A 16820-nucleotide genomic window follows, 5' to 3' on the forward strand; every position below is an offset into this window, starting at 1 on the left:
ATCATTAAGGCATTTTAATGTTACAAACATGCAGCTTTTTGCATTATAAGACGTTAATTGGAGTCATGTGGATTTGGACTCTCATAGTGAAGGACCCATTCACTGCTAAATAATGTTAACATTTCTCTCATCTTGAATGGCCCAACAGTAATTCAGTTTTGATATTTGGGTGAACTATTCCTTTAATGCATTACGAATTAATACTTTCAGCCAGCAATAATAGTGTAATATATGAAAATAACATTCACCTAGATTAGTAAATGCTGTAAAGAATTATGATTTATTATAAGTTCATGATAGCTCTTTTGAATTAATTAATGTTTAAAGATTGAACTTTATTTTTATATTCTATAAAATAGTGAACTGGGTTTTGGTGTGGAACAGAACTATTTGAACCACTTCATTCCTTATTGTCAGCTGTCCTGAGTTGCAGCCCAGTTTTAGATTTAGTAACCTTGAGCTACAGAAACCTCTCCACCTTCATTTCAGCCCCTCTAGTGGACATTAGGAAGAATTAAGTGAGGCGGTCTAAACTCTTAACTGTGCTGTTTACACTCAGCTGTCTTGGACTGATTTGCTATTTCAGTGAAGAATGCAATTTGAATTTTTAAAGGGAATTTCCTCTTTTGGTGTAAATTATGAATGAAATTGTCAAAGCCTTCAGATATTAATATGTTTTTGTGATGGTGTAAACTACAGTTTTAATTTTTATTTTGTTACAGTGCTCTTTTGGAGTAGAGTACTTTTAAAACTTATGGTCACAGCAGTTTATTTAGTTTATTCAAAATCATTCAATAAAAATGCTCTGACAAAAAAAAAAAAAAAAACACTAACCGGTGTTTTAGGGCTGCTTTTTTTTTTTTTTTTTTTTGTCAGAGCATTTTTATTGAATGATTTTGAATACAGAGATACAGAAAACACTATCATTCCACCAATACTGCATAGTTGTTCATTTAAAAAATTACATTTTTAATATCTGAGCCTATATTTTTTATAATATATATATATATATATATATTACACAGAGAGAGAGAGAGAGATGGATATAGATATATTTTTTTAACAAATTGTTGTCCCTTGCATGCAAATTCAGATAATTTTGTATACTGGTTTAAACGGATACCTGTTTTCCCCTCTCTGTTACCTACTAAAATTGAACTTCAATATATTTATTTATGTGTTTGTTTATTTATTGTTGTTGGGCATAGTTGAATCCTCAAAGTAATATACACTTCACGAAGCCAATTTCACAAATATTGTCATTTTATAGTTGCATTTTGGCAAACTAAAAGGCCTTTTACATTAAATGGTTTTAATTAAGGTTTTGTATTTCAAATGATGTTATGCACTGAAAGTGTTTTCAGTAGGTCAATAAACTCTTTTACATAACTCTAAGATGTACTGAATTTGTACTGCACTTTGCTAATGGAAAAGGTATTGTGTAACGTACTCTCTTTTCCAGTTCCTCAGTAAGTTTGGGTCAAAGACAAGAGCCAACTGGCTATGAATTGTATTATTTATTTATTTTAGTAAATTATTATTTAGTCGTTTAGTTTAATATATATATTTAAAGAACCAGTCTCAGCTTCCAGGGGCTGATTGCATACACTGCTTAGACTAGTCTTACTAGTTAGTTATTACTTTTTTTCTGGTCCTAACTTGTATTAGTCAGTTACATAAAATCAGATTGATCTAATTTGAATCCAAAAAGTAAGACCGATTATTATCTCTTGCCATCTAGTGGTCACATGAAACTACAGGATTTCCTGGAGATGCACATCTAGATAAAGCATGCATACAGTCAATTTGTATATTCTATACAGAGGGTCCAGTTCTCTTGAAATCATATGGCACTGCTAACATGCATGACTGCTGACAAATATTTCTATGTGCCTCATCCACAGAGAAAACGCCACTTCTTTTTTTCCTGTGCAACTGCTTCCATGGAGAAACTGAGGGGTTTCCATTGAGGTTTCTTCGGGTAAAATGAGTCAGATCAGCCCACACTCTGCCATAAAAAACTTGAAAGTTTAAACCATGTCTGGCATGATTGTACTGTAACTGTACATAATTAAAATCAAACTATCATGTGGCAAATAAAGTATCGTACTTCATCCAAACTTAAGCAGCATACATTTCAAATGTATTTGGATGGCTCTACCGCAGTCACGTGGCTTTCACAGATCAAGAGATTTAAAAATGCATACACTTCTGGAACCGAGTGGCCATTTAAGTAAAAATGGTATGGTCCTGAATGGGGTAACACATGTGCCAGCTGAGCAACTACCTTTGAGACGCTAACATATACAGAGCTCTCTGCAGGATTACATTCACCTCCTTGGATAAAAAATGCTTAAAGGTGTTCATGTGTTTTGTTGTATCCTAGAACAGGTCGTCCTGCTCCGGATTCACTCCACTGGTTGAGAGTGGACTCCAGGTTTTCTGATCGGTGGGCTTTTCTTACTGGTGCGGCCCGCAGTCAAATGCTTTCTAGTCCAGAGAAAAGTATGATTTATTTGGAAGGCATATATACAAACATTTTAAAACGTTGCTTTAAAAATGCAAACCAAAACATCTTGAAAGCATGTGTATTTACTGTTCCCCTTTCACATATATGGTCAGGGCCGTTTGACGCCCCATGTCAAGGGTCACTAAAACTGGGTCCTGGAGGGCCACTGTCCTGCAGAGTTCAGCTCCAACTCTAATTAAACACACCTGAACCAGCTAATCAATGTCTTAGGTAGACCCCTTGTCTTTGCACTTGACTACATGATGTATTTCCTGTATTTGGCTCAAGTGAGCATGAAGACGTAAGACCACAACTGTGTGTATAACTGTTCATTACCCGATGGGTCACACAGGCATCGTCAGATTGACTGTACTCTAGCCCAATTTTGCAGGGAAATCCAGGGGGGTGTCAGACAGTCGTATTTCAGGGTGGCCGTGCCACTCTTTATAACAACTCTGCTAAAACTAGCTCCAGATGTGCTCTTATCGGCGCTCCTCCTGCTGGTGGCGACCGCTTTGCCTGTGTATATAACGGTCTGTGATGATGATGATGATGATGATGATGATGCTAATGATGAAGTATTCTAAAGGATTAAGCAGAACTGAATAGCCTATTTTCTGTTGGGGAGTTCAGCAGATGTTTTGATCCAGCAACACTTTTTTTGTTTCGTTTGATGTTGTGTGCACTGCCTCGCGCCTCTCTCCGCCCCTCCGGACCGGACTCGACTCGCTCGTTCACGCGCTTCAGCAGCAGACTCGAGCTCATCATCGTGTGGTCGCAGGTCGAGAGGATGTCGGCTCGGTGCTGCTCGGTCAGTGTGCTGTTATTGTGTCTGTCTGGATGTTTGACCACCATAGACGCGGCTCCAGGACGGGACTGCACAGGTGAGAAGATCCGTGTTCCTGTAGCTTCATTACGCAGCACGAGGACAGGCATAAACCTACCTGACAAAACATCTCGGCATATTACAGTTTACAAACCTACAGTAAAAAAGACGTCCAGTGAAAGGTGAACTGTGTACATTAGTTCAATTAGTTCTCAGAAAAACATTCATTATTATGACTATTATATATATATATATATATATATATATATATATATATATATATATATATATATATATATACTACTGTAAAACAAGAATATCAATATTAACATGGTAACGATTTATTTTTTTACTGTATGTCATAATTCCTGGAAACAAATTCTTCGAAATGTTTCGTATTTTAACTCCCTATAAGGGATTTAATTATAACTTGTAACTATTTAAAGAACTACTGTACCTTACAGAACATTTGTTCTTCAATAAAAGTCTGAAGCGTTTATTGTATTCAGTCCATTAACTCAAAATGCGTGTAAATGTAAAAAATATATAACATATATATATATGTTATATAAATAAATAAATACATCCATGAGGATGACATAAGTTATTTTGAACATATACATTTGGTTACAACAGTAAATTCATGAACAAAATATAAATTGATGTCCATGGTTTTCTATTAGTTATTAATATTAATTAATACATTTTCTATTAATATTCACTATTACAACACACACACAAAACACAAGTAATGTTGAATTTAATATGCAATTTTCAAGTAGAAAGACTGAAATAATATTTTTTGGTAAAATATATTCCAATAATCATTCTTCAATTTACAACTTATTTTTTTATTTTTATTTTTTTCAAACATGTATGTTGTAAAAGCACCTTGTATTTGAAGCTAGCTGACACAGTTAAGGTATAAATAGTAGATTTATAAACTATTTAAAACTGAAGCAGATAAATATGTGAAAATGTTAGTAAAGTTTGAGACACGTAATGGAGAACCACTGACTTACAGATGCTGAATCAAACTCTTGCATCACTCCCTGATCTCTCCTGTAATGCTGCTCTTCTGTAGAGGAGGGTCACTGTCCAGCGAAGCTGACGGTCGTGCCGTCCATTCGGGGATGTGTTTCTGATAAAGACTGCTCTGGAGGACACAAATGCTGTGTCTTTGACTGCGGGGCTGTGTGTGTGCCTCCTGCTTTCAGTAAGAAACAGCAAATAACACATTGGTTTAAACATTACATTTCACTGAAAGGCTGAAATAGTTTATATTCAAGGCACTCAGCATGCAGTGCTATGGTGTCTCTGTCATGTGTTTGTATAACAGCAAAGCCAGGAGTGTGTCCACGCAGGAAATTTGGAGCAGGAATGTGTGCCGAGTTCTGTGCCAATGACAGTGACTGTCCAAACAGTGAGAAATGCTGCAGCAATGGGTGTGGACATGAATGTATGGATCCATATACAGGTGTGAATATTATATTATATTATATTATATTATATTATATTATATTATATTATATTATATTATATTATATTATATTATATTATATTATATTATATTATATTATATTATATTATATTATATTATGTTATATTATATTATATTATTGAGCTTTCTCATGGCATTTTATAACAATAATTATATATATATATGTGTGTGTGTGTGTGTGTGCCCCTGGACCACAAAACCACTCGCTGGGGTATATTTTCAGCAATAGCCAAAAAAAAAAAATTTATTCATTTTTCTTTTATGCCAAAAATCATTAGGATATTGAGAAAAGATCATGTTGCATTAACATATTTTGTAAATTTCCTACCGTAAATATATCAAAACTTAACTTTTGATTAGTAAAATGCATTTCTAAGAATTTATTTGGGCAACTTTAAAGGTGATTCTCTCAGTATTTAGATGTTTTTGCACCCTCAAATTCCAGATTTTAAAATATTGTCCGAACCTAATAAACCATACATCAATGAAAAGATTATTTATTCAGCTTTCAGATGATACATAAATCTCAATTTTCGAAAAAATTGACACTTAAGACTGGTTTTGTATATATATATATATATATATATATATATATATATATACACACACACACAAAAGAATATAGATAGAAAGAATATATATATTCTTTCTGCCTCTCTTTTTGTTTTATATTATAATAATAGATATTATTTAATGTTAATATGTTGTTATACAGGTGGGAAATTTTATTATTTTTTGTTTTGTTTTGTTTTTTGGGGGCAGCTTTTGCATTGCCTTTCAGATTGTGTTTTATTTTACATATTATATATAATACAGTACTATTCCAGACAAAGAGTGGCTTTACAAAAAGAATAAACACTAAATAATACTTATAGTACAATTCCCTCTGTAAGTAAAATGATGTTGCTTTGAGTGTTTTGTGCAGTGTATCTAAAGCTGAGCACTGTTTGTCTGTTCATGCAGTGAAGCCGGGTCGATGTGCTCTCCCGAAGGGGACTCCAATGTGTGCAGAATACTGTTACCATGATGGCCAGTGTCCTGCTGAACAGAAGTGTTGCCCAACCACCTGCGGTCATGCATGCAGTGAACCGTGCTGATTTAACCTAAGGAAAGAGTCTTTGGTGGATTGATTTTGCATATACATGCATACTTGATTTCTTTTGCCATTTAGTGCTTTATTCATAGAGGTTGTTTTCCTCATTTATAACCATCAACTAAACCTCATAGTTTCAGTAAACCTTCCAGTGGTTGTGTATTCTTGGCCACAAAATAACAAAGAAAACTGCTTCATTGAAGAGTTGGTATTTTTGGTATGCCAGTGTTCGTTTGGCTGTTCTATTCTCACATAACGGCTCATTGGCATCACTGCTTAGGAATGTACAAGTTCCCCTCCCCGAGACCCAAACACAGGCACGTCTTGTAATGAAAGAGACCTCTGTTTCCATCCTCTCCAGGAGCTTGGCAGCAAATAGGTCAAAGTATTTGTCAGCAAAAACATGACAGTGATGGAAAAGCTTTGAACTTAAGTACTAACCTACCAGAAATGAAACAGTCAGAGGATGCTGGGTAACCCCTGTTTCACATCGCAAGCGTAAAACGGTGCGCGAGCAGCGCGTCCGCGCAATTAAAAAGTTTAAATTGGTAAATACATATTTGTTATACTTAATTTTCTTTTCTGGCATAATTGTTAAAACACTAGACATTGGCATTGTTGTTAAAACTCTTGACATGCTTATTCTGTGCATTTTGAGCACGTTTTGTGTTAAATCACATTTATTTTGTCCATCAAAAGTGTGCTTTCACTTTAATTGAGCGTGAGCAGCACAGCAAAAATAGACCGGACGCCGAAACCCCCGCTGCACTGCTGTTCACGCGACGCTCCTGCTTGACGCTCACGCGCTGCTCCTGGTCCCGGTGTGAATGCACTCATTGATTAACATGGACGCCGAAAAAATACGCGCTGCTCGCGCGCCGCTCACGCTTGCGGTGTGAAACGGGTAACGCTGCACTTTTAGCAATTTAGTCATGTAAAGAGAGAAGAAAGTGCAAAAATGAAGAGAATTTGTGCTAAACTGAGGTTTATTGTGCATCAGCTTCCAAGAATGTGAAAACTCAAAATACATTTATAATAAATGTTGTTCATTTGAACTTTCAGAAATATTTAAGAAATGTTTCTCGAGCATCACATATTAGAAGGATTTTACAATCTCTTTAAAAAAAGATTTAAGGCTCCAAATTTTTGAATGATGTGTGTGTGTGTGTGTGTGTATATATATATATATATATATATATATATATATATATATATATATATATATATATGTGTGTATACCTTATCTATTTTGTCAGTTGCTTGGCTTCCTTTCCTATGGCATGATGTTATGTAGCACCATCAGCTACAAATCCCATCTTCTGCAAAATCCCTTTTGAGGCACTAACAAAAAAATGTTGCACTAAAGAGTCAAACTGTTCTTAAAACGTTTCCAGTCGTTTTATTATGGGAAAGTTAACCATTGTTAAAGGTAACACCCAATCTGGAGGCCATTATGTGGTGAGGCAAATGCAAAAAATAAAGAAAAAACAATAAAAGCAGTCCAATCTTTCAAAACAACACATTTAAATATCAGTGCATAACAGAATATGGAAAATATTTGCCACATTCTTAAGACATCCATTTTCATTATTTGGATTGTAGTGTCAGTGTTTCTGAAGCTTGGTCACGCTCTCAAAAGGGTGGAGTAGACTGAAACGACTTAACATCATGCATGTATATTTCTCCCAGATGCCCGAACCATGTAGATCCTTTGAAAAATGTTCATGTGACAGCGAGCTATCGTTTTTTAAAAACAATACTGCAAAAATGTCTTTGCTTATGTGACAAAAAAACAAAACAAAAAAAACAAGATAAAACACAAAACAAAACTGACTCAGAAAGCACTCAAAACAAAAATAAAAACAAAACGGTGGTTAATCTTTTGCATATGTTACTCACAAAACAAAACAAAAAACAAGATAAAACAAAACAAAACAGTGACTCAGAAAGCACTCAAAACAAAAATAAAAACAAAATGGTGTTTAATCTTTTGCATATGTTACTCACAAAACAAAAAACAAAATAAAACAACAACAAAAAAAGTGGCTTATCTTTGCATGTGTGACAAAAACAACACAAAGGTGACAAATCTTTGCTTGTGTGACTCACAAAAGAAAGCCTTAAAAGGAGGATAATCCATTTTGGCAGGTCATTTGTTCAACAGAAGTTCAGAGCATTTACTTGGCATCGAGTCCATCCAGGGCTGACAAGCATCTTAAAACTTCAGCAGCTGCCGTTTAAGCATTACAATTCTCTCCGCTTCCTCATATGGACATTTATGCTCTCAGTAGTTTAGGCCAGCAGTGGCACTCCCCTCATGCGACGGATGAGGTTGGCCAATCGTTTCGACAGCGGTGGACTCGGTTCATCCACCTGGAAGGTGCGGGTCAGCAAGTTGTAGAAGGAGCCGTAGCCCACCGCGACCACCGTGCAGGTGAGGCAGATGACATTGTAGGGCATGCTGAAGTCAGGCGTGGGTAGATTTACCAGCAGTGGTTCAGTGTACACTCGCACAAAGTAGCTTGATTCTTCTTTGACTGGGACACTGGAAGTCAGAGGTGAAAGGTTATATACAAAGAAAACAAATAAGGTATACTTATTTACTATTTAAGAAATAATTCCCCTAAAAATGCCAAGATATAGATGAGTTTGTTTCCTCATGTGAACAGATTTGGAGAAATGTATCACTACATCACTTTCTCATCAATGGATCCTCTGCAGTGAATGGGTGCCGTCAGAATGAGAGTCCAAACAAATATTAAAAACATCACAGTAATCCACACTGGGTGTAAGAAACAAATCCATCAAGATGTTTTTAAACTTCATAATCCATAATAAAGCTTCCTACAGTGAAAAAGTCCATCCCCTGTTGTCCTCTCATATCAAAATCCACACACATATTTGCTTAGAAATGTTTTGGACTGTTTTCATTTATAAACAGAGCTTGAACGGTGTATATTTCGCTACTTATTCAGACTAAATGATTTTTTTTTTAACTGGAGAAATACTATGGATTAAAGATTCATATTTTAGCCGGAAGAAATGGTTTAAAGTTAAAACACCTGAATAATGGATTTGCTTCTTACTAACGCGCAGCTTTCCACTTCACAAGATGTTAACTGATGAACTGGAGTGATGTGGATTACGTGTGGATTATTGTGATGTTTTTATCAACTGTTTGGACTCTCATTCTGACGGCACCCATTCACTGCAGAGCATCCATTGGTGAGCAAATAACAGTTAAAATTCTCCAAATCTGTTCTGATGAAGAAACAAACTCATCTACATCTTGGTTTGCCTGAGGGTGAGTACATTTCCAGAAAAAGTTAATTTTTGGATGAACTACTTTTTTAACACCAAGGCCGCTTAATACTTACAAACTGCTGAACAACGGTTGATCTTGTGTGAAGTTGGTGCTCATTGCAACCATACTTGGCACAAGGGCACTGACGACAGAGGACCTGCAAGAACATATTGATGGTACATCAGTCAGACATAGGGAGTGGCACACGGGATGTGCAACAAATCCATCAACAACAATTATTTTTCAGTCAAGAATTTCAAGAAAACACAAAATCCTGACTCGCAAAAGAACCTGGAGGTGTCAAGTGTCTTACCCAACATAGAAGCCGTGGTTGGGATCAGGTGTGTACTCAGTCCATTTGAGCAGGGCCCTTTCAAACTGTACAGTGACCTCGGTCATGGAGTGAGGGGGTAACTGGATCAGCATCTCCAGCAGATGAGGACGATGGCGGTCTTTAGCAGGCTGGTACTGAATGTAACCTACAGGAGAAAGCACAACGTTTATGAAGTCTGTATTCTCTCTGCTCCTAAGCACAGGACTTGTTCTGTCCACTAAGGATGATTTTTAAAAAAAGGAGAAAAAAGTATAGTTCATAATGGCTTTATTGTGGCTACTTGCGCATTTTAAAGAGTGTTGAAACATAACTTTTGCCAGCAATTTTCTGTTTTGGGCTTGTTCCCTCCCCAGATGTTATAACTTCCCATCTACAACTGATGAATAAAAATGTATAAAATCAAGAAAGTCCTGATCGGTATTTCACGTTTTGGATTTGCTAAATACATCTGGCATTTCAGTGCATAAAAATGTGTAATTATGTATACATCTAATCCTGAAAGAAGTTATATTTACAAATTTTAAGTAAATATATATTATAGCAAATATAGTACATTTAAAGATGATTAAAGTACTGGTAGTCAAAAATGACTTCAATTGAAGAATTGCCCTAAAACAATTGATAAATGTATAGAAAGCATACATAAAGTTTGAAGTACACAATATATTTCGCACCAGTGCTAGTGTGAGTCTGTGTCTACTCACTAGGCTTGTTATCACGAGATTTGCTGGTGACTGTCAGGGTGTGAATGTACAGCTGCAGGTACCAGGGCACTGAATCCATCAGCAGCACAGGAAAAGCTCGATATGGGTGGTTATTATAGATGACAGTGTGGATTTCCCCTGTCTGCAGCCCAAAACCAGCCACGTAGCGCTCTGCATGCAGCAGAGGACGCAGCATATCGCCTAAAGCACAAGGTGAAAGAACCATAGAAGAAGTTGGTGTGACTGGTCTATTAACACAGACGGAAGCTCATTAAGATTGTCACTTTGTAACAATAACAGAAATAGTTGATCAGAATAATGACCATGCATAAAACATGGCAAGCATCAGATAGTCTCCAGCTATCAAATGCATTCATACCACTGTCTCCTTTCCAGCGCAGAAGGAGATTGAGTGAACGTAACTGGCCAAACGTCTCCGCTCTGCTCAGGTCAAACACGGAGTATGTCCTGCGATCCCCCAGCACCACAGCTTGGCTGAGCAGAGGAGTCGCAGGACTCAACTCAAACAGCTCCCCCTGGTGGACAAACAGCACAACACTCACACTGACTGAAAACAGCAGCTCACTCATGTGGAAAATTATTAATGGATTTGAGGATTTAAAAAGCTTCTTTTTCCCCAGCAGAAAGTATTTTATTGTTTCTGGTTCACCTCAGGGTTGTCTGTGATGTCCACATAGACTTTACTAGATGAAGCAAGAGGACAAGCCTCTGTCAGGGTTCGAGAAAACATCTTAAACAGGGACCATTCTGTGAAAAGATGAATATAATGATTAATATACAGATGGACTGAGCATAGCATCAACTTTCTATATTATTAGAAACACCACACTGCACCAAATCTTTTGCAAAGTCAATGCCATTTTTATGTTTTTTTTTTTTTTTTTTTTAGATTTCACTTTTTTTTTAATTAATTATCTTTAAAATGGTTTCATTGTCTTTTTTAAAACAGATGAGCAGCGTTTCGAAAGCAGCGCAGTTTTTCCACACTTGAGGTAAATCAAGCTACAAACGGCTAGTTGGCACGCTGAACAAAAGGAGGAAGTCTTCTAACATCAAACGTTCATTTATTACTCACCCTTTTTGCCTTGGCCTGAAGTATAGAGATCAAACACAACATTGAGAGTTTGTCTCAGCTCCCACGCTTTACTTGTGCATCGCTCATCCTAAGAGAGAAAATCTGAGGAGTCATCAGGAATGCAAAGAAATTTCCAGACAAAGTACAACCTGTGCCAGAATATATCTCTGTTATTTTGTTAAAGAAACGTTTGAAAAGAAGCTCACCTGACAGACGGGTCTGATGTGAACAGCCTGGGAGTGGAAACTGCTGTGAAACAGCTTCTCTGACTTCAGGAGAACCGCCAGACCTGCCTGGAGGAAAAAATAAATAAAAAAGCAAAACCATAAATTAATTAGTTACTGCCTTTTTTAGAATGTCCTGTTATTAAATTGCAGCTAATGACGTGAACCTTAGAACCACAAGGGAGAAGCTTCTTCCAGGGTGTGAGATTCTCAGTGCAGACGATTTCACGTGGTAATGTGGCGTAACGTAAAAAACGGTGATCTGTAGCTGTGTGGAGAGAAAAATATCAGTCACATGTCAAAAAGAGATTACATTTTACTTTGTTGCTTTAAAAGTATAGCATGAACTAATTGGGTGAATTTAAATAAAGAACAGCACTACAACTAATCATCTGCTGATGTGACATTAACTGAACCATAAAGGTATGTTCACACTGCCAACAATTAAAGCTGCGATTCAGTTCCTCAGGGTGAATGCGTGATATAATTAATGGTTGGGAGTAACGCATTACAAGTAACGGGAGTTATGTTATCAGATTCCTTTTTTTAAGTAACTTGTAAAGTAACATTACTTTTTAATTAACAAGAGAATATCGGACTTACTTTTTCAAAAAAGTAATACCAGTTACTTTGTTTTCCCATTTATTGACTGACAGGTCTCCGGTTCCCATATTGGGAGAAATCGGAGTACAGATGAGTCGTGTGTGCTGTGTGAACATGACGTAGTGCTAGACTAAATGTGAATGTGCATTAATTCATCCCACTCACAAAAAAGCAACAGATTTTGAATTCATCAAAATGAATTAAAACAGTGAAATGTAAACTCAGAATGACACAAACTTGCAATAATTAAATATACTAAATAACACGAAATGTATCTAATCCCATTTTATCAACCAATGTCTTTACTGCTGACCTTTGATGATACTTTGAAATAATAAGCAAATAAGCAAAATGCTAATAAGCCAAAATGACTTTAGATAAACTAACAATTGAGCTTCATTGTTTTTTTTGTTTTTTTGTTTTTTTTATTGCTTAGTGTTGAACCTTCTCCTTCGTTCTAATCTACAGACATGAATTTACTTTTCCTTCAGGTTTATTCATTATACTTTTTTGTGTAAAAGGGCTTTTACATTTGCAATAAATAGAACTTCATATATTAAAAAAAAATAAATCAAGCCCTGCTCATATTTAAAAAGTAATGCAAAAGTAACTTAATGCATTACTTTCCATAAAAAGGAACTAAGTAACGTAATTAGTTAGCTTTTTAAGGAGTAACACAATACTGAAATGGATTACTTTTAAAAGTAACTTTCCCCATCACTGGATACAATGAGCAGAAAGGGTCGTACCATTCCCCAGACCCAGCGGTTTGAAAGAAGCACTGGGCTGTACAGTGTTGGTCAGGTCAATGAAGTTCAGAGATGCACAGAAGATCCCAGACAGGACGTTGGTAAGTTCCTTCCAGTTTCCATCCACACTGAGAATTGAACAAAATTCAGTGGACAGTTAGTTCATTATGGATTCGCAATTTTATTCAGTCCAAATTTCAGAATAATACAAACATGCTAATAAATCAGGGTCTCTTGAGTTTTCTCAGTTAATTTAAGGCCATGTAGGTGCTCACTCGCTCACGGTGTCGTGGAACCACACCCACAGCTCTGCTCCAGGGGGAGAGGGGATGAAGGGCTGCCCCCACTGCATGGTCCTCCAGAAGCCCTGCGTGAACGAGATGTGCAGCTCTCGCACCGAGAACTTGGACAGCACTTGACCGAGGGATTTGGGGAACAGCCGGTAATGAGAAACTGTGGGCAAAAAAGACGAATCATGCAAACCAATGTTAAGACTTGAGGTGATATTTGCAAGGATCAGCTCTTAATGCAAACTTACTTCTGTGGCAAGCATAATCACAACAGTGTACAGACCGAAACCTATTCATTTCATTCATATTTGAAATACTGTACCACATTTAATTATATTCATTAGGCCTATTTGTTTTTTAAAAATACTACACCATATTTAGTTTAATTCACTAATCTATTCATTTGATCCATTATATAAAACACTATATTGAATTTGATTAGTTTCGACTACAAGGAATTACACTTAATGAGTAAAATGTATACTTTGTTCATAAAATTAAGTATGGTGTAATGTTTAAAATTTTGAAAAAAAAGAGAACTGACTCAGGAAGTAAAAGTCTATTAATAGAATTCATAAACACCACATTCTACTGCTTATTATCATAAACTTTTTGATCTGAAGGCTTATGTTTAAATGCTTGAAACTAGTTTTTGTGAACAAATATAAACAGTCTACGCATGATTTATTTTTCAGTTTCTATTCATTCAGACAGTGAAATAAATGCAGCTAATAGTTGTCCAGTAAACATGTGAACTCCTTCATGCCGTGTAAAAGGCATGCCATGATGCACCTTATGAAGGAGCCCCAGTGCTAGACTGACATTTATGAAATTTATTTCCTATTTCTCCGTCTGTTATTTGATCGTTTTGACGTCGTTACAACTGTTATTATTTAATGTGGGAAACAAAGAAATGAGTAAAGGTGTTAATTTCTGTGTGTGATGATTGACATCTCACCCTTCTGTCCCTCTCGCAGGAAGTCAGTGTCCCACAGTGTGCGGAACTGGAAGCTGGCATAAATGTCTCCGGAGTGCAGGGGCCGGATGACCAGCTCCTCCTGAAACTGATCTTTCGCTGGTGCTGGTCTTAAAGTCTCGCTGTTTTTGGAGCCGTCGCTTCCGTCCACCTCAACATCCGTCGACAGCCATTGACTTTCATTCAGATCCTCTCCAGCGACACCGCCATCAGTATTAACCTCTGAAATGCTCAGTTTTTCTGCTCTATTATGGTTTGCTTTTTCTAGCGTGTCACAATTACTGGGGTGAGCTAAACTAGAAAAAAATAAAATGCATACTAAAGACAAACCGCACCTGTGCGCTGCCATTTTTGCCGCAGCTTCCTTTACTGCACACACTTCCTGAATGTCGTTGACAGCATTGACCAATCAGAGAAGGGCATGTAGAAATATGACCAATGGGAGACGGCAATCTAAAATTGTCAACAAGAGATTTAATTTTTATTGTAAATTCCGCGCAGCAGAACAAATAATAAAGAGTAAATAATAATAATAACAATAATATAAAATTATCAGCATTTATGTTAAACAGCAAATGATTCAGTTTATTGTTCATGTAAACTCATTACCTTTGGACTGCTGTATCCAAAGATTCATATTCATCCAGTGTTCCTGTGGCAGCTATTAATAATAATTAATAACAAGTAATTAGGAATTCATTTTAATAAGAAAGCTGCTTGGTTAATTTTACGGTAACTAAACAACTCTGTCTGACTCTTGGCAGCGTATCAGTGTTTCAAATCCTTTTATTTTGCTTTGTTCAGCTTTGTTTGTGGCCCTTTCTGCAGAGTTAAGGCTTGTTCATACAAAGTACGACGACTATAACTATAATAACTATAACTATACATTTTAATAATGATTTCATAATTTTTATTCCCAGCTAATAAACGATAAAAACACTGACGCTGATCAAAATCCGCCCATATTCAAAGAGGTCAGGCATTCTTTTTTTTTTTTTTTTGAAATATAATTTCTGGTGTGAACAGGTCTTTATACCATTGGCTTGTGTGAGTGCCTTGTTGTCTCTTGTATCATTCACTTCACAGAGCCCTCTGAAATCAGTTATTTTCATTTATTGTGTATGGTCATCAGTCATTTCATTAGAATTATACTGCACTCTCTTTCTTAAATGAACCAATTACTAAGTTCATTCGGTTTGTTCATGAATAAGATGTCCAAATTCATTCAGTTCCCAGAGAGCACACATATGTCTGCTAGATGTCTGTAAAAGATTGTTTCATCTGGAAAGCATCTGCTGTGTACAAACATCTGAAAGACATCTTTAAGATATCAGTATTACATACATTCTAAATCATAAACATCTTAAAGAATCTTATAAACGTCTATTTGACATCTGACACTCCTTCACCCCTGATATCACATGTTCATCACAGAGATGTCTGCACAATCTGACGTGTGTTGCAGCCTGGAATGAAACCATGCCATGCTGGTTTCGTCTCACTTTTGGCTTGCTCAGTTGTGGATGCTGGACTGACTGCACAGACACTATTCGAAGTGAGCTGAACTGGATGATGACTTCACTGAATCATCAATGAACTGACTTTAGCTGGAAAAATGACTTTGTTGTTGTCTTCTTGCATTATTGACAAATTATTTTCCTCTTTGACACTGTAAAGCTGCTTTGACGCAATCAGTATTGTATAAAGCGTGCACTATACAAATAAAGGTGACTGGACTTGACGTCTGCACTTACAATTGCAAGACCTACCAAGTAGGCAAACAATGTCATTAGACGTTGACAGTTGTCATGAAGGGCAAAATTACCTATATAGACCAAAATAATTTTTTGAACCAGGCTGTAAACATGTTTTATTCTGCTGTAAAGTTGGGAATTTTAACATGGGGAGTCTATGGGATTGACTACCTTTTGCAGCCAGTTGATGAATTACAGTCACAGTCACTTCCGCATGGGCTTCACAAGGGAGAGCGGTAGGTTGCCTAAAAATTGCATTCTTACTGTAAATAGGCCTACACATTTTCTGGTGGGGTTCCTCTGGTAAAAGTTGCATTCCAGGGGCTAAATATTATTATTATTATTATATAAATATAAATTTTATTATATAAATATTATTTTGGTCGCTTCAACCTGATGACATGAAAAACATTCCGCTGCAATGGAATAATTAATTCCGCTGTGGGCAAACCCACAGACTTGGCAACACTGGACTTACATGTACAGTTTCATCTCAATAAATTAGAATGTTGTGGAAAAGTTCATTTATTTCAGTAATTCAACTCAAATTGTGAAACTCATGTATTAAATTAAATAATTGCACAACTACTGAAGTCTTTGGTTCTTTAAATTTTGATGATTTTGGCTCACATTTAACAAAATCTCAACAAATTAGAATATGATGACACGCCAATCAGCTAATCAACTCAAAACACCTGCAAAGGTTTCCTGAGCCTTCAAAATGGTCTCTCAGTTTGGTTCAGTAGGCTACACAATCATAGGGAAGACTGCTGATCTCCGGTTGTCCAGAAGACAATCATTGACACCCTTCACAAGGAGGGTAAGCCACAAACATTCATTGCCAAAGAAGCTGGCTG

General features: G+C 36.4%; 2 protein-coding genes across 5 annotated transcripts; one reads left to right on the top strand and one right to left on the bottom strand.

Annotated features, from left to right (window-relative positions):
• Window positions 1–2895: 2895 nt before the first annotated feature.
• Window positions 2896–6126, top strand: LOC132129187 (perlwapin-like). Its single transcript, XM_059540684.1, has 4 exons — window positions 2896–3393; window positions 4420–4551; window positions 4675–4812; window positions 5800–6126. The coding sequence occupies exons 1-4, from the start codon at window positions 3183–3185 to the stop codon at window positions 5931–5933; spliced, it is 615 nt and encodes a 204-aa protein (XP_059396667.1). The 5' UTR covers window positions 2896–3182; the 3' UTR covers window positions 5934–6126.
• A 1177-nt stretch (window positions 6127–7303) lies between these two features.
• Window positions 7304–14605, bottom strand: LOC132129083 (GPI transamidase component PIG-T-like). 4 transcript variants are annotated; one of them, XR_009428438.1, is made up of 13 exons: window positions 14192–14602; window positions 13219–13396; window positions 12944–13071; window positions 11759–11859; window positions 11574–11660; window positions 11368–11455; window positions 10942–11039; window positions 10651–10807; window positions 10272–10472; window positions 9547–9712; window positions 9307–9390; window positions 7942–8474; window positions 7792–7823 (listed from the first exon to the last, which is right to left on the bottom strand). XR_009428438.1 is itself a non-coding variant. In XM_059540513.1 (12 exons), the coding sequence occupies exons 1-12, from the start codon at window positions 14556–14558 to the stop codon at window positions 8222–8224; spliced, it is 1908 nt and encodes a 635-aa protein (XP_059396496.1). In that variant the 5' UTR covers window positions 14559–14602; the 3' UTR covers window positions 7304–8221. The 4 variants fall into 4 exon arrangements, 3 of the variants coding, with proteins under 3 accessions (XP_059396496.1, XP_059396498.1, XP_059396497.1); XM_059540513.1 differs by having other exon boundaries at window positions 7304–8474; XM_059540515.1 differs by having other exon boundaries at window positions 7304–8474; window positions 12944–13029; window positions 13239–13396; window positions 14192–14387.
• Window positions 14606–16820: the final 2215 nt, after the last annotated feature.

The sequence above is a fragment of the Carassius carassius genome, chromosome 46 (genome assembly GCF_963082965.1).
Source record: "Carassius carassius chromosome 46, fCarCar2.1, whole genome shotgun sequence".
NCBI classification, from domain to species: Eukaryota; Metazoa; Chordata; class Actinopteri; order Cypriniformes; family Cyprinidae; genus Carassius; species Carassius carassius.